The 18,287-nt window shown below is 36.2% G+C and overlaps 3 protein-coding genes across 6 annotated transcripts in view; 2 read left to right on the forward strand and 1 right to left on the reverse strand.

The window, feature by feature from the left end:
* Positions 1-1,703: 1,703 nt before the first annotated feature.
* LOC105226265 (putative inorganic phosphate cotransporter) lies at positions 1,704-6,003 on the forward strand. 3 transcript variants are annotated; one of them, XM_049452362.1, is made up of 5 exons: positions 1,704-1,865; positions 3,766-3,842; positions 3,901-4,980; positions 5,050-5,247; positions 5,304-5,555. In XM_049452362.1, the coding sequence occupies exons 1-4, from the start codon at positions 1,829-1,831 to the stop codon at positions 5,206-5,208; spliced, it is 1,353 nt and encodes a 450-aa protein (XP_049308319.1). In that variant the 5' UTR covers positions 1,704-1,828; the 3' UTR covers positions 5,209-5,247; positions 5,304-5,555. The 3 variants fall into 3 exon arrangements, with proteins under 3 accessions (XP_049308319.1, XP_049308318.1, XP_049308317.1); XM_049452361.1 differs by having other exon boundaries at positions 1,705-1,865; positions 3,706-3,842; positions 5,304-6,003; XM_049452360.1 differs by having other exon boundaries at positions 1,705-1,865; positions 3,706-3,842; positions 5,301-5,555.
* On the reverse strand, positions 5,566-15,338 carry LOC105226222 (uncharacterized). 2 transcript variants are annotated; one of them, XM_011205047.4, is made up of 9 exons: positions 15,016-15,338; positions 9,562-9,828; positions 9,074-9,447; positions 8,784-8,987; positions 7,833-8,121; positions 6,911-7,081; positions 6,476-6,766; positions 6,020-6,100; positions 5,566-5,891 (listed from the first exon to the last, which is right to left on the reverse strand). In XM_011205047.4, exons 2-9 carry the CDS (start codon positions 9,806-9,808, stop codon positions 5,755-5,757), a joined length of 1,794 nt encoding a protein of 597 aa, XP_011203349.2. In that variant the 5' UTR covers positions 9,809-9,828; positions 15,016-15,338; the 3' UTR covers positions 5,566-5,754. The 2 variants fall into 2 exon arrangements, with proteins under 2 accessions (XP_011203349.2, XP_011203350.2); XM_011205048.4 differs by lacking the exon at positions 6,476-6,766 and having other exon boundaries at positions 15,016-15,335.
* LOC105226221 (multiple C2 and transmembrane domain-containing protein) overlaps positions 14,696-18,287 on the forward strand; it is a 70,465-nt gene continuing 66,873 nt past the window's right edge. Inside the window, exon 1 of the mRNA XM_049452352.1 lies at positions 14,696-14,847. The gene's annotated coding sequence lies outside the window, so the exon portion shown is untranslated. The remainder of the gene's footprint in view (positions 14,848-18,287) is intronic.

An 18,287-nucleotide genomic window follows, 5' to 3' on the forward strand; every position in this document is an offset into this window, starting at 1 on the left:
TGATGATTTTCTTAATAAAATTGTTCTTGATGGAGAACAATTTGATACTAGTTCAAGTCCAAATCTTTTCTCAAAATCCACTAGGTTGTGGTTTTAGACAGTCCCAATTTTTGAGAACGTCTTGGAATCGACAAATTGTGCTCTTCAGCAATTCTTGCCCAGATGGCGGCAATATTTTTATTACTTCGACCGGCTTTTTGTTTTGTTGACTTGAACATTATGTAAAGAAATTACAGCCGGTATAATTAGAAATTTATTTTATTTTTTTAGCGACACTTAACTAAATAAACTAAATTAGCTTGATAAGATTAAATGCCAAAGTCAGTGCCTCTCAGTAAGTATTTTATTAACTTTTATGAGAATAATGATGGTAGTTAATGTGTGAAGTATTGTTACTTAGGTAACGTGCTATTAACATACATACAATTAAACATCATTCTAATCAAACTTCAACTTATTTTTTTATATTTATAATAATAAATAAATAAACAAATATGTACCATTTTGGTCGACCACTTTTTTTGCATTTATCCGCTAGGGACATTACTCCATCAGCGTAAAACGAAATTTCGAAATTTCCAGAAGGGAAATGAGCGAACCTTTGTTGTACTACACGAACGGATACAGCATCGTCTTTGTAAACTTCACAAATTTTATATTGGACTTGCGTGGCATTTTTCCTTTTTTTTGTCAAAATTTTCAAAATATATCGAATTTCTTCGTTATTTTCACTCATATTTGAACAACTGTAACTTTTTTTTCAATTTCAAATGTATAACATTGAGTACTAGTTACGACCGGAGCATACTCTTGTAGGACCCAAAACGGTGATTTAGTGGCTGTTGTCCAGAATTTATGGAGGGAATACTTATTCAGCCTACTGGACGGCAGTGAAGGTGTAGCATTTGGATATGGTCAACCTGATTTCTCAATCTATGACGATGGAATAGATTTTACTTTGCGCGACTATGAAGAAGTTGGAATATAATTTTGAAGTCATATTTCAGTCTTGAAGTCCAACGCGGAATCACTCTTGCCCACAGGTGCTACTTTGAGCTGAGTCGACAATTTAACAGTCTCGACGAACAAAGACTAAATTGAATTATAGTCCTTTACACATTGGCAACTGCTAATACCGCAGTTGGTGGAACGAGAATCTGTGCGAGATATACGGTGGCATTGAGAAAGTTCAGCGAACCAAGGGACGGCAACTACGCTGGCTAGGTCATGTTGTTCGGTTGAACGAATGGTGAAAGCAGTAAAAGAGGAAGACCTCCACTCCATTGGAAAGAGTTGGTAGAGAAGGACCAGGCTGTACTTGGTAACTCGAATTGAAGCCAAATATAACCTCATAACAACAGACGAATATAGCGAAATCGACTCAGCTCGTTAATAGCGCACTGTTAGTTCATGGAATTCGTCAGAGTGTTGGGCCTTTGGAAATACATTTTATGGAGAAGAGGACATAGTCGACAGTAGGTACAAACCTCATCTAATTTTTATTCTATGCGGTGGGTCGGTTAAGAACTTCATGGCAAACTAAATTTATCCTGTTCGTGGTATACAAACTATTTATATTTACAAATTGAAAAAAAACTATAATTTTCTATCACAACTAAAAGTTAATTTAATTAATGTGTTTTTTGAGCCACCCTAACCGCCTATTGCCGCTGTTCATTCTTCATTAACTATGAAAAATCAAAAACTGTTAGATGGTTTTCATCGCTCGATCAATCAACTTGTTTGGCTGCAGGTCCATTAAAAATTTGTGTTTTGTAAATTTTAAGTTCCATTTCCTTCTAACAGTGTAACAATAACTGAATATTAAATGGAAAATGAACAGAAAGATGATAAAAAAAAGAAAGGTTTGTAAAAGAATTCAAAATGTGATGACTTCTTCGAGTGAAAAATTTTAATAAATAACGCAAAGTTCGTGGAATCGAAAATATGCATTAATAATATATTTAATTTTTAATAAATAATCTTCTTCTACTTTACTGGCGTAGACACCGCTTACGCGATTATAGCCGAGTCAACAACAGCGCGCCAGTCGTTTCTTCTCTTCGCTACGTAGCGCCAATTGGATATTCCAAGCGAAGCCAGGTCCTTCTCCACTTGGTCCTTCCAACGGAGTGGAGGTCTTCCTCTTCCTCTGCTTCCCGCGATGGGTACTGCGTCGAATACTTTCAGAGCTGGAGTGTTTTCATCCGTCCGTACAACGTGACCTAGCCAGCGTAGCCGCTGTCTTTTAATTCGCTGAACTATGTCAATGTCGTCGTATATCTCGTACAGCTCATCGTTCCATCGAATGCGATATTCGCCGTGGCCAACGCGCAAAGGACCATAAATCTTTCGCAGAACCTTTCTCTCGAAAACTCGTAACGTCGACTCATCGGTTGTTGTCATCGTCCAAGCCTCTGCACCATATAGCAGGACGGGAATTATGAGCGACTTATGGAGTTTGGCTTTTGTTCGTCGACAGAGGACTTTACTTTTCAATTGCCTACTCAGTCCGAAGTAGCACCTGTTGGCAAGAGTAATCCTGCGTAGGATTTCCAGGCTGACGTTGGTGATGGTGTTAATGCTGGTTCCTAAATAGACGAAATTATCTACAACTTCAAAGTTATGACTGTCAACAGTGACGTGAGAGCCAAGTCGCGAGTGCGATGACTGTTTGTTTGATGACAGGAGATATTTCGTCCAGACCCATTTGCGTTGCTTCCTTGTTCAGTCTGGAGAAAGCAGAACTAACGGCGCGGGTGTTGAGGCCGATGATATCAATGATGATTATAAAAGATTGTACCTGCTCGATTAAGTTCTGCAGCTTGAATAATTTTCTCCAGCAGCAGATTGAAGAAGTCGCACGATAGGGAGTTGCCGTGTCTGAAACATCGTGGCGGGGGCATCTCTCATAAGAGCGCTCCAAGCACTCATAAAAGGCATCTTTGGTCACATCGTCCTTCTCTTCTATCGGGGCGTGTTCGCAAATCAGCGATATGTTGAAGGACCTCGCTTTGATGCGGATTGTGGCTAGACGTTCATTCACCGCAGTGAATGATAGTACTCGGCGACGGAGTCTCTCTCCCACCACGAATCCCACACCAAACTTGCGCTCCTTTATTTGGCCACTGTAGTAAATGCTACAAGGACCTACTCGTAACTGTCCTTGTCCCGTCCATCGCAATTCTAGGACGGCGGTGATGTCAGCCTATCTTTTCACGAGGACATCAACCAGCTGGGCAGCGGCACTTTCCCATTTAAGGGACCAGACATTCCAGGTGCATGCCCTCAAATCATAGTCCTTAAGTCGTTTGCCATGGTCGTCATCAAAAGGGGGGTTTCTCATCCGAGGCTGTTGGTGGTTTTTCATTGGGGGTGTTTTTTACGTGGCGGGTCCCAAACCCAACGTACAACCCTATGCAGGGGATGTTTCGCCTTCTCACTTTAGCTCGCCTTCAAACTGATGTTCTTAGGCTACCCAGAGGATACTCGGTCAAAGACTGGAAGTTGTGAGCTGCTTGAGTCATATGTAAACGAATCGTTTCTGACCACTCCCAAGTCAATGGGGATCAGAGAACTTTCCTCACTTGCATGAACTTCTACACATGACTCCATCCTCCAAAAATTAATAAATAATAATTAAAACAAATTACGTAATACACTTTAATATTTAATATTTATAATGGCATTTTCTCTATATTCCAGCACCGTTCTTTGGTGCTCGTCATGTGCAATGTATTCTAATGTTTTTCGGAATCTCTGCAGCGATAACGCAACGCACAAATCTCTCGGTAGCGATAGTGGCAATGATGGATAAGAATTCCGCAAACCCCGATTTTGAGGTAAGAAAACTAAAAAAAAAAATTTACATTTTTTCAAAACCAAAATTTTTTACCACAGGAGTACCAATGGTCCGAGAAGACAAAGTCCTATCTGCTCAGCAGTTTCTTTTGGGGCTATTTTGTGACACAAATACCGGGCAGTCAGTTGGCGCACAGATTTGGTGGTAAAATAACGCTACTCCTTGGTATAGTACTAAGTGCACTTTTGGCTTTGCTCACACCGCTGGGCGTGCATTTGGGCGATTGGCAAGTGCTCTTTGGGCTGCGTTTGTGTCAAGGTCTCTTACAGGGTAGCACGTTTGCATCTGTACACACACTGCTCTCTAAATGGATACTAGTCGAGGAGCGCAACTCACTTGGCACCTTTTGCTATACTGGGCTGCCCTTCGGTAGCGTGCTGATGATGTTGGTTAGCGGTTGGATTGCCTCCTCTACGTTAGGTTGGCCGGGCATTTTCTACTTCGCCGGCTTATTCAGCATAATTTGGGGTATCGTCTGGTATTTTTTTGGCGCTAACACACCTCGTGATTGCAAATGGATGAGTGAGGAAGAGCGTTTGTATATTGAAGCCGCATTGGTGACAACGTCCAAACCGGAGCCTGAAAATGCAACCATGAAGACACCATGGTTAAAGATATTCACATCACTGCCTTTCTGGGTTTTATTGCTGGTACAGTGCGCCTACACTTGGGGCTTTTGGACAATGATAACAGAAATCCCGTCATATATGAAGAGCATACTGAAACAAGATATCCAGAGCAATTCGCTCATGTCCGCAGCACCTTATCTGGCTAATATACTTTTGACATTCGTATTTTGTGTTTTAGCTAGTTTTCTGATTAAACGTGGCTACATTTGTGTTAATACCAGTCGTAAACTGTTCAACACTATCGGTTTTTGGGTGCCCATAGTACCGCTCATACTACTTGGCTATATGCGTGCCGATCAGAGTGAGTTGGCGCTGGTTTTGCTGGTGATTATTGTTGGTGTGAATACAGCCAGCAATTTGGGTTTCCTCATCAATCATATTGATTTATCCCCCAATTTTGCTGGTATCCTTATGGGCATAACAAATGGCGCGGCAAATGTTATGAGCTTATTGGCCCCACTGGCGGTGGGCGTCATTGTCACTGATGCGGTTTGTATATTTTCTATTTAATATTTATACAGAACTCTTACTTTTTTATTAAACGGCTTTTGATTATAGAATGATGTGCAGCAGTGGCGCATTGTCTTTTACATTATCGGTGGCATGTACTTCGTTTGCAATTTATTGTTCGTCTTGTTTGGCCAGACGAAAATCCAGGCCTGGAACTATCCTAAAACACATGATCTACAGCGTGCTGAGCGCGATGAGCAAATATGATTGGAAACTTTAAAAATTGAGATAGCGAAGACGTAAAAGGTCTGGTCATTTTTACAACTTAATGCTGCCATACTGAAAATTCTTTTTTATAGCAGACTTTGAGCAGCAACTTTTTAAGGCTATACATATCTCCAAAACTATTACTCAAAATTATTAGAGCATTTAGGAGAATACATATTCTAAAGATGATATAGCATTAAATGCGACAATTAAAGAAATATTTTTTTTAAGCCGTGAAATCCATGTAACTGAAAAAATTGTTAACGAGATCAGTTTCTTTAAGGAGTTCGATGTTCTCGAATTCTCTGAGAAGCCAAAAGAATTAAATTTATCTGTATATGTGTAGAAAAAAAGAAATTATGTTACTTTCAAGGAAAGTTCGAATTTATCGTAAGTTTTATTTGTTTAACATTTAGTAGTAAAAATGACATTGAAATCCATATTATTTAACAGACAATTTAAAATCGTGCTTCTTACAAAGACTTTCTATATTTTAAACTAAGTTACAAGTAATATGTATATATAGCATATAAAATAATCCGATTTTTAACGTCGGTTTCTGCGGTATCGGTATGATTGCTTATGTTGCTGCTGTTGTTGTTGTGGTTTATGCTCGGGCTGAGATTTGAATTGTTTGGCATGCTGAGAATGCTCATCACCATCTTCAAATGATGGATCTGCTTCTGAAGAAAGAAAAGAAAAACCAAAATTTGTAAGCGTTACGATTACAGTAATATTAATGCAAATCTAGAAATATTGTTGGTTGTACTTATGTAGTGATGTATTTCAAATATATATAAAGCGTAATTACCTTCTGCATCAGCAAATTTGGCACTCATATTCTGTTGGCTGGATAATGGCTTATGAAATGAGTTGAAGTTTGGGGGAGAGCCTTGAAAAAGAAAGTAATCAAATATTAGGCATGACTCAACATATGAAGAAGATTTGTAACTGATTTGTAATTGCATAGAAGTGTAGGATCATTGCAGATCAATGAACAGTGTTTGCACATTAAAAAAGGATGGGCGATTGAAAGGATGAATGAAGAAATATGGGGCGGAAAATAGTTGTTTTATGAATTGGTTTGGAGAAAGAGCTTACAAAGTAAAAATGGTGTGCGTGGAAATTTTAAATTTAGTAAGCAAAAATTTAAATAGAAAACTATTTTTAACAGTTCTTAATAAAATAATTTCAAAATTTAAACAAGCTCTTACTCCAGCGCAAATTCAAACAAGCATTTTAGTGTTAGAGAAAATCAGACACACACCGAACGGACTCAGATAGACGTCCTCTGCCGACGATGCCGTATTGAGTGAAGGCGTTGGAGTCGGCGGATCACTACGATCGTGGTCGACAACAAAATCATCACTTGCCGTTAACGAAACTAATGAGGAGGTGGAGGATGTGGTGGAGCAGGATGGAGACGAAAGTGTTGAGGAAGATGACAGTGGTTGTTGTGGTGTTGGTGGTTCAGGTAGTACTGGATTATTGGTTGGGATTTCAATTTGTTTATCGGAACAAGCATCATTAGCATCTATTAATTTTCCATCACTGGGATCTTTGGAATCAGGTTTGATTGAATATGTAAAGGGAATAACAAAAACAAAAGCAAAATACTATCCATTAAATACAGCTAAAATATATATTTATAAATATTTATAAAAGTTTATTTAAAAAGTAATGTTTTTCGATTGATAATTACTTGCATTGGAAACAACGTTGCTCAATAATTGTGGCGGCAAGTGCGGTTTGGTGTGGGCGGCGCTTTCATGTCCAGGCGTTGCTTTCTTTTGCTCATCGTTGTGGCCGTTGGAAAGATTTAGCGATTTTGCATTTTGAGGTTTTGTGACCTCACGCGTGGCCTGTGTTTGTACTGTGTGGGAGAGCGGCACAAAAGAGAGAATTATGCTGGTTTTTTAGGGTTTTTAGCGAAAAAAAAAATTAGCCGAAAGCTTAAGGCCATAACAATGTATGAAAAAATTATAACTTTTTGAAAATTGGAAAATGTTCTACTTAAACCGCATTCCAGAAAAGTATGGCAGCGATATTAAATAAATTCAATAAAATTAAATTAAAATCGTATTAGTGTTCATATGTATATTTCGACATTTGTTCGTAATATTTTATAAAAGACACTTATTGAAATATTTATGCGCATATGTTTTGATTTCAGTACTTTATAAGAAAAAAAATGTTCGATAAAAAAGCTATAAAAATTTCGATAAGAAAATTTGTATACAAATTTTTTCGATTTCGATAAAAAATCGATAACAAATTTCGATAATTTTTCGATTTCGATAATAAATTTTGATAAAAAAATTAGATTCGATAAATTTTTTTCGATTTCTATAAAAAGTTCCGATAAGAAAATGTTTCGATAAAAATTTTTCGATTTCGATAAAAAATTTTATTTCTAATTAATGTTTGATTCGTTTCGACTAATTCAGTTATTTCTTTTTTAGTTTTTTTGTGCAATTCTGTAAATGTTGCCATTATATTGTATTACATTTATACTATATTTAAAGGTAGCTTTGTAAAAAAAATAGTTAATGCTAATGTATCATAACATAGTAATTAAAAGCGTAAAGGCATAGCTTATTAGTAATTTGTTTAATGTCCATTACCGACTACCGCCTCTTCTGCCAGCCCACCGCTCTTGCCACTTTTACTTTGACCGTTATCCAACGGTGTGTGTGGTGTTTTCGGTGACTTAGTTACCGCTTTCTCAATCTCCGATTTAATTGTGTTTTGCTCTTTCTTATCTTTATGATCATTATTGGGTGTCGAAGTATTTCCCACTTCTTTAGCATTGATCTCTATTATGGGTACTTTCTTTTCCTTTGGTGACTTTTCTTCTGTCGCTTCTGTTTTCTCGGAAAAGCTTTGATCTTTGGCATTTTCTTCGCTTGTATCCTGAATTAGAGGAAATAAAATAAATAAAATTTAGAAGAAAACTTCGAAGCAAATATATTTTACAATAGTAAAGGAGAACATTACATGATATGATCTTAAAATATGGTTGAAATAGTGAGAGCTTCAGGGTGGCTCCAATGCAGTGCAGCTTAGTGCATATTCGGGATATGAGTTTACCGAATTAGATCCATATTCTTCTAAAGCACTTTAAGGAGAGCAAAGCCTCGAAGCTATATGTAATTAAGAAAGTCAGTGAAGATATTTATCGATGAAAGCAAAAAAAATTAAAAGAGCAAAAGTCCAAAGCTTTTTTCTGAAATGCTCCGATAAATCAAATATTTTATGTGTTCAGGGTCAGATTCGATTAACTCGTAGCATTGATCCTCGTATCAAAAGTGACAGTTTATTCCACTTGAACAGGTGTAAAGGCTGCTCCTTTATAATTACAACGCTATAAGATATGGATCAACAGACCCTTACGGATCAACGAAGCGATTTGTGCCTACTACAAATTTTCTAAGGTGGCTAATAACAATACCAGAAATTGCGCCAGGTACGCCAAAAGCCTGTCTACCAAGGTGTTTCGACTTCAGTTGCGTTAAAACGAAAACTTGACTTTATAACGAGTTTCCGGACTTCAAATATAACCTCAACACACTTACCATGTTATATTCACCTTGCGTTTCGTTAGAGGTATTCGCGGACATAGTCGAGTCATCATCCTCTTCCTCGAGCGGTACATAATCAGAGTCATCGTCGGAGTTCTCATTAGCATACTTCGTAAGCATCTGTGAACAGCTTAATTCCACTTCGGGGCTGTCATCCTCACGTTGACGTTTAAATCTGAAACGCGGTGGTTCGATGGGCTACATTGGCGTTAAGGGTATATACGCATAGTAAATAAAACAGCAACAGATAATATGGTTTATGAAAGTAAAGTGGCAATACATACCCGCAGTAATTCACGCATAGCTGGGTTGTTTGGCGAAAACACTACGCCCGCTGGTTCACAATGAATGCGCGGCCGGCACATAGCCGTGCTGAGTAATTTACCCACTCTCATCACCAAACTGTTTTCATGCTCACAAAGCATAGCTTTGCGCTCTTCCTCATGCTGCTGTATGGCCTTCAAGCCATGCATGCGTATGGAGCGCAATTTGCGACGACGCGTCTGTATGAAATAGACGATACTACTAGCGGTCACCGGACCATCACCGATAAGTAGTGCTGCCAGCGATAGCCAAATGCGTACTTGACGTAAGAACACGATTAAGACGAGGAATGGTAGCCATGACAAAGGACGAACCAGAGTCGCATCTGCCTTATCTGCGAAGGCAAGCGAGTAAGTATATTTATAATATTATTTAAATGGTCGTAGAAGTTAATTTTAGTAAGGTAAAAAAAAACCGGAATTTTCACTTTTCAATACTTTACACTTACCCTGTGGCAGGCTCCATTTGGCGGTATCCTCGAAGACGCGCAGCACTCGATCAACTCGTTCCAACACAAATTGCCCGATGCGCATTGACGAGAATCGCTCCATCATTTGGTAAGCTTTATCGAAGATTATGCTGCCGCTTGTGGTCACCTCTACTACTGGTTCCGGTTCTTCTTCCACAGCGTCCGCTCGACGTTGTGGCTGCTGCTGATGCTCGGGGTTTGGATCGACGCTGACTTCTAGCACCATTTTAAAGTAGGAAACTTAGACTAAAAAAATAAAAAAAGCTAAATTAACGAGGAAAACATAAGGTTTTATATATACTATACATGTGTATACTAATTATATGTTTTATATTATACTATATATGTATACAATTATACAGATATACTATATATAAATTATTATTCTCAGCTCTATTTGCTTATCACTGAATATAATTTCACTGGCTTCAAGCTAGTTCTGTTTTATATTTGTATATACCGCTGACAATATAAATAAATACAACAATTACAAAAACAATGCAAATGATTAAGTTGTATGTATATATAGTATGCGCATATAGTTAAGGCATCTGTGCGCCATGAGACAAAACTTATGTTGAACTTGACTCATTGAATACGGCGCTCAGACGGTAAGCCTCAATTGTTAAAAAAATGGATGAGGTAATCGTTGCTTGCATAAAAACATAACAGTAAACACGCATGTAAATTTATGTGCGAGTCATTATGCTAACATAAATATGTATGTATGTATGTAGGTGGGTATATAGAAATATATGGCACATGCCGAACTTTGAACATTTTTGAAAGCCGCAAAAACATAGTTTATTTAACATTTTGTTCTTGTTAATCTTTTTTGTCGTTGTACTCTCTTTTCTTGTGTTTTTACAACTATGACAGCTTATCAGCAACTATTCAACATTTAATAATTAAAATTAGTTTTGTTTTTGTGGGTGCAGGGTTTCACTATCAACAAGTGCTTACTACATCAAGCGCTTCAAATTATTGGAATTTTTTTTTTGGAAATGCTGTTTTTTAGCTTATTTAAATTAAATAGTATTAATTATTAATTTTTGTTTTGTTCACGTGATAAAGCTTATATATATATATAATAATTTTATTGTAAATATATACATATACGTATATAAAAATATTTATATATGAGTATAATTATGTGCCTTTAGTAATCAAGGCACACAAATTTGAGTACCCGTGAGTTTGTGTGTATGTATTTTACGCGCCGGGTTCACTGGAGTCATTGATAGAAAAATTCAAAAACACTTTTGCGCTTTAAGCCCAGTAGTGGCGCTACGAATGTAAATGTTTTGAATATTTTAAGGGATTGTAGGCGTTAGGCTTACACTGTGCACATACACATACATATGTACATACATATAAAAATATATGGTAATACCTATAAATTGTAAAGATTTTTAAATATATTCAACAATTCTACATTTCAAGCTAAAGTTTTATAAAATTAATTTATAAATTGTGTAAACTAATTGAGTTTATTTTTAATCAATTACTTATGCATTTATATAAACTAAATGTTTATAAATATGAAGCTGCTTGCATTGCGATAATTTTTTAAATAATTTTAATATTTATTTTTGGTTATTTATATGCATAATGCGGCATTAATATATAAAGCGTCGAGTTTCCATCAGAGCGTGTGATTTATATTTCCACACGGCTTGTGTAAAATAAAGATAAGATTTATATTGTATAAATTTGTTGTGATTGTTGTATTATTGTTTTTTGGCGTTAAATTACTTTTTAAAACTAAAATTAACTTTTCCTAATAAAAAATAAGAAAATGTAGGGAATTATAAACATAACTAATGAGTTATGAAAATTTTTACAAAGCATGCATATATTTAGTAGCATAGCTGAAACTGTACCAATGCTATAGACGGTATATAGGTTACTCGAAAAGTCTTTTCGTATTTTGTCAATGGTTGTCGTTGCAGTCCTGCATATATCTACAGTATTACCAATCACATTGTGTCATACCATATAGTGTTCTAAAGATGAGATCTTAGGCTACATTTAACCAAAAAAAAAATGTATTTCGGGAAGTTGGAAAAAACTTGCAGCTGTTCAAAAATTAGTGGAAATAATGAAGAAATTCGCTATATTTTAAAATTATTGTATAAAAAAGGGAAAAATGCCACGTAAGTCACTAATGAAATTTTTGAAGTTTACGGAGACGCTGCTGTATCAGTTCGTGTAGCACAATAATGGTTCTCTCGATTCTGTTCTGGAAATTTCGATGTGAAAGATACACCTCGCTCTGGTCGACCTATCTTCGAAAAAGTCGATGAAATTATGGAAAATATCGACAAGGACCGTCCCATAAGCAGCAACATTGCTAAGGAACTTAACATTCATCATCAATCAGTTTTGAACTATTTAAAAAAGGCTGGCTACAAAAAGAACCTTGATGTTTGTGGTACCTAATTGTCTGTGAAAAATTTAATTAACATTTGCGATTCTTTGCTGAAGCGAAATGAAGTCGAATCATTTCTGAAGCGAACGGTAACAAAAGACAAAATATGGATCAAATACGACAATAATGTGCGGAAAAGATCATGGTCCACGCATGGTGAAGCTTAATAAATGGTCCCAAAGGCAGGATTACCCTCTTGAAATGTTATGCTGAGTGTTTGGTGGGCTTGAAAAGGAATCATGTACTATGAGCTGCTCCAACCTGGTCAAACAATTGATTCAAGATTTTACTATTAACAGTTGATGAGATTCAAGCAATCAATCGAGAAAAACGCCCAGAACTGATCAACAGAAAGAGTTTCGTCTTCCATGAGGACAACGCTAGACCACACATATTCTGATGACTCGGCAAAAACTGGGAGAGCTTAGCTGGGAATTTTAATGCTTCCAGTTCATTGCTATAACCTTGCACCATTGAATTACCATTTGTTTTTGTCAATGCTGAACTCCCTTAATAGAGTAAAGTTAGCTTCAAAAGAAAATTAATTGTCGCAATTTTTCGCCGAGAAACCAGAAAAGTTTTACACTGACAGAATAATGTCCCTAGTGAAAAAATGGCTAGAAATGGTCGCCTAAAATGGTACATATTTTTTGTTTTAAATTTCATTATAAATATAAAAAAAAATTAGTTTAAGTTTGCTGCGAAATACGAAAAGACTTTTTCGACTACCCAAATTATAAACCGACAGTGTGAAAATAGAACTCGTTTGTCAAAATTTTCCTTGACTATTCTGAATAAATATGGCTGAATCTCCTCTTTTGAAGCCCGCGTGGTTGTGGCTTGTTGCGATAGACCTGTGACTTTAAATAATGCCATTGTGAAATGTTGTTCTATCGTTATAAATTTCTGTTATATATCGATTAGGAAATATATGTTTATAAATATAAGGTCCTTTCTATAAGTTTTTCCCATTGTTTACTTAATGTATGGCATACAAAAGCACTCAAACTCTTTAAGCAGACTTTTGGCCGTTTGAAGCGAAGGTTAAATGAATTAAAACTCAGTGGTTAAGATATATAGTATATTTGCAATGAACCAAGGGCATGCAGACGGGTCAGTAGTAACGGGTGGGCCATCTAACGTTTTAAATTTGAATTATCTTATTTCGACATTGGAAACATGAAATACTATTCAGAAAGTGACAGATATTCAGTAAAAAGTCTAAAATTTACGAAATGGGTCGCTATTCACTATTCTACAGTTCGCAGATTGGGCAGAAGATCGTTTGACCGTAGATGGTCAATTTTACCGAAAAATCATCTTTTCGGACGAGGCTCATTTCAACCTCGATGGTTACGTTAATAAGCAGAATTGTCACATTTGAGGCACAGAAAACCCGCACGTAATCGTCGAGAAGCCAATGCACCCAGCACGAATCGAATATGGTGCGGATTTTGGTCTGGTGGAATCATCGGCCCATTTTTCTTCGAAAATGAAAAAGGAACCGTAACCATCAATGGTGAGCGATATCGCGCAATGTAAACCGAATTTTTCTTCAAGCAAATTGAAGAGGAAGACTTGGACAACAATTGGTTCCAGCAGGACGGCGCTACGTGCCATACAGCAAACGCTACACTCAATCTTTTACGCCGTATCTTCGAAATTTAAAATTTTATATGGCCCACCCTATAGGACAGCAATATAATCTTAAGAAACTACATTGGCGGTATGTAGTCATATTTATTATTATGATGCAATAACCACAAAAAAAAAATATTATAAGAGTTTAATTTTTGAGAATACACATAAACATAAAACACGTATCTTTTTTTGTAAAAATTGTCAATTAAAAATATTAAAAACACACTGTCTAAAAAAATATTATATAAATTATTTATTAATCATTTCTTTATTAAAAAATTGGAAATAACTTTTTCGAACTAAGGAATTATCGATTTCAATGTCTTTCGTACACTAATCTTCAGCAATCACTATTTTTTTCCATTTAATGAAAGCTTATAAATATTTTTTCCAGTAAATAAATAAACAATTAAGTAAATAATTTTAATCAAATGTCGCGAATATTTGCGAAAAGCAATAATTCAAAATATTTTATATTTAGCGGTTATTTCATCGCTTGAATAACTTTGAGGTGCACGCAAAAAATTGCGATGTTTTGAAAAATTTGCAAAGGAAGTGCCAACATGAAAAATAAACGAAATAAAAATGAAACTGAAAATTATCAACCAGCAAAGAGATCAAAGTGTATCGAAGCAGCGTGAAAAAAATTTCATTCAATTCGATTTCAGAAAACAAAATCCGAAATAAAACAAAAAAGTGCGCATTTCTGCAGTCTCAACTATACATACATACATACACACATAGAGGGACTCATTTGTATGCAGAAACCAAAAATACGCACTCGAACGTCAATAGACCATTGCAAAGCCCCCGCCTTGCGTCTCTCAGAAGCCAATGTGAACGCCGGCTTCGATTGCCCTGCCTGGAGTCTACAGCGGCTGCAGTTTCGCTGATTTTGTCGCCATAAAGTAGCGGACGCTGGACGATACGCGAGCGCGATACGAAGAAGTTATATTAAAATATGAAGAAGAAGAAAAAAAAAAAATAAATGACATGTAAGTGATAAAGAATTGAGTGGAAAGTAAAAGCATGCAAGCTGACAAGCAGCGGAAGGTACGGGCAAAGCGAAGTCAGAATAAAGAACGGACATCGTGACCGCGTGCAGGCGAAGAGCAATTACACAAATTGACCGCGAAAGTTATTTCGACGGTGGCCTCAACAGCAGCTTGACTACACCACGGAGAGGTGTAAATGTAAGTAAATACATAAGTAATTATATAACACCGATAACTGTAGTATAACTTCGAAAATTCGAATACATAGACAGATGTACATATATGTATAAGCCGGGCGAAGTTTTCGATTTTGGTAGCATATAAATTATATAATTTTTGTTTTTTAGTAAAATTGCTTAAACTTACCAATTATAAACGTGATATATTACAAAAAAAATTTAATTTCTTAAATTTCGTTCCTCACAAATACACACACAATATATTTAGGCACGGCAGTTGCACCTGCACTTTTTTGTGATTTAAAAGTTTTTATACAAATATTCTTTTGATTTTAATTATCGCCGCTGTATTTGCTTATCACTTGCGTTTATTACTTGAATATGCTTAAATTTAACATTAAGTCCCACTTTAGTACATTTCTTCCACCACCTGAACGGTAACGCGTTTCAGCAACTTGTGCATCCGTACAATTCCCGACTGATTGCTGATGGACACCGCAAGTCATTCGTTGCTCTGTTGCTCTGTTGGTCAGCTTGACAGCAGATTTCGAGCCGCCTTTTGCGCGTTCGGCATTCAAAACGGCATCGGCAGCGCAATCGATCTTCGGCTATGTGACCATCGTCAGCGGCTCTCTTCTATGCATTATCAGCTATCAGCTGCTGTATCTGTCATTGTGACAAGCTGCGCTGAGAGCTGCGTTTTCTGTTATTCAAATCACGACTCTAGTTGGTGTTTGTGTTGTTATTGTTGGCTATGCATTTCGTATTATTTGGCACTTTTGAAATTTAGTAATTTATGCCTTCATTGGAATTGTATATTAGCTCCATCGCATTAATTTAAAGTCTGCAAGTTATGGTATACAGGAAATATACCAAGGATTATATGTACATACAATATAATGTATGAGTTCTGTTCTCTGTATAATATTACAAATATATACATTCTGATTACACTTTGCTCTCTTGAAAAAAAAAATACGAAAATGGCAAAGTTGTACTGCCATCTGACCAAATTTGAAAACATCAAAAAAGTCCAGAATATAATATTTTAGATAGCAGGTACTCTAAAGATATCAACAGAACGTTTACATCATAACGTTCACCAATATTTGGGTATGAGAATGCTCTGTGTTAAGAGGGTGTTGCTGAGATCCATTAAGACCAAAAACAACGAGGAGTTTATGATTCGAAGCGGTGTTACGAGATGTTCAAGCGTAATAAACCCGAAGTTTTGCGTCGATATGTGACAATGTATGAAAAATGACACCATCATTTCACTCCGAAGTCCAATCGACAATTATTCGAGTGGACTGTATACGATGAACCTGCTCCAAAGCGTGAAAAAACAGTGGGCAGGCAAGATTTCGGCGTCTATAGTTTGCGATGCACATGGAGTAATTTTTATTGACTACCTTGAAAAATTATGGACCATCAACAGCGACTATTTTATTGGACCATTTAAAGGACGAAATGACCGAAAAAAGGCCGCGTTCGAAGAAAGAGAAAGCGCTGTTTCATCTAGGCAATGCAAAGTTAGTGAAAACGTCTGCAAAAATCTATGAATTGGGCTGTAATTTCCTTCCGTATCCACTGCATTCTCAAGATCTCACCTCTAATGACTATTTTCTGTTATAAGATCTCAAAAAAATGCTGTGAAGAGACTTTCGTCGAATGTAGAAGTAATCGCCGAAACGGAGGCCTATTTGAAGCAAAGGGCAAATTGTTCTACAGAAATTCTATCTAAAAGTTGGAGCGTCGCTATAAGAATTGTAATATCTTTGATTAAAAAAATTTTGCCAAAATATATGTAGGCCGGGGACTTTTCAGTTGACACATTAAGTACTTATCTATATTCAATTAATCGTATATTTACGCTTCTATAAATATGCTGTGAAAGTAAAAGTTGTTGTTCTTGCATGTAAATAATTGTTTACATTATCAAGTCAAGCGCTCTAAACGATTTATGCTCAGGCAAACATGTACACGCACACGCACACACACTGATTTATAATTGCGCGAAAATTCGAAAACGCCACAATATTGCTTTTGCCGGCAAAAAACAAAGCAAATAATAATACAAATTGATTGCAAACATACATATATATGTACGTAGAAATATACTAAATACTCACACACATACCTACATATGCATGAAAAGAGAAACTTTTATTTGTACAGAGCTTTCAGCCATTATTTTGTGCAGTGATTAATTTGGTTCAAAGCAATAACTGTCAATACTTTTCATTGGATTTATTTGCAAAATCAGATGTTTTCCTTTTGTGATTGAACGCGAGAGCCAGTAAATATACATAATACACGCTCTCTATACTATTATTACTCTCTCAAGCTATTATGGAGGCACGTGTAGCTGAGTGAGCGCATGTCCTCAGCGTGCATGTTTGAGCAGAAAGCTCCGACAATCAGCTGTTTTTATCGCATCTACCAAAATAGTTATATATATGTGAATGTGTGCGTGATTTTTTCCAAGTAGTAAGCTTTCGAAGGATATTTTTGTTACAGTTGTCAATATAGTTATGTTCGAGAAGTTGCCAGCTGTCGAAATTTGGGAATTTTATTTCTCTTAAGATTTTCATGGTACTTTCAATTCTAGTTCCTTCTTTATTATTTTTAAAAATTAAATAGTTATAGTGTGCCGTTGGTTAGGATCTAGTGCAAAACGTTCACTTGACAAATTTGTATTTAGCAGGGATGTTTAAGGAGTTCAGCTAGTCGGGAGGTCTTAAATTTTGATTAAACACGTTTGTGAGTTTTTCCTTTGTTACTGACAGTTATATCTAATCTTTTTGTGTACTTGAAAGCTTAAGTTTGTCTCGGAAAAATTGGAGGGTTCTGTGAAGCGTTTAACTCCACCAAAGAAAGAAATCTTTACAGTATTTTAGTTCAGAAAAGATACTTAGTATAATCATAGTAAGTCAAAACAGATAAAATTAGTTCAATTTCTAGGATCAGTTGGAGAAAAAACTTTGCTATGCATTTGACATGTAACCAAGACCAGTTTTATGAATAAGATATATGTATACTTATTCAGCAGTGTCAAAAAAGTATTATATATATATCCTTCACGGACCCTTCACATTCCCAATAGATTAATCGGGTTGCTCTTGCTCTATCAAACTTGGGTTCTCTAGTGATCTATAATAATAATATAACACCTCTACACCACTTACATTATACACAGCACATTTTACCCCACACTACACACACCAACTCAACATATCGGCATCATAGAAACCATCATCATCTACACCATACCTTTCACACCACACGCATGAGGACAACAAACTTAATTAACAAAAGAAAGTCAAGTTCTTGAATGGAAAACCTTTTTATTTGATGGAATAACTTCACAAAAATTGGCATGAGCTATTCTGTAAGCAATGGTTCAATCTGCGAAGAAATTGCACAATTCGGATTAGAATATAATATAGCTATCTAATA

Source organism: Bactrocera dorsalis, chromosome 3 (assembly GCF_023373825.1).
Source record: "Bactrocera dorsalis isolate Fly_Bdor chromosome 3, ASM2337382v1, whole genome shotgun sequence".
NCBI classification, from domain to species: domain Eukaryota; kingdom Metazoa; phylum Arthropoda; class Insecta; order Diptera; family Tephritidae; genus Bactrocera; species Bactrocera dorsalis.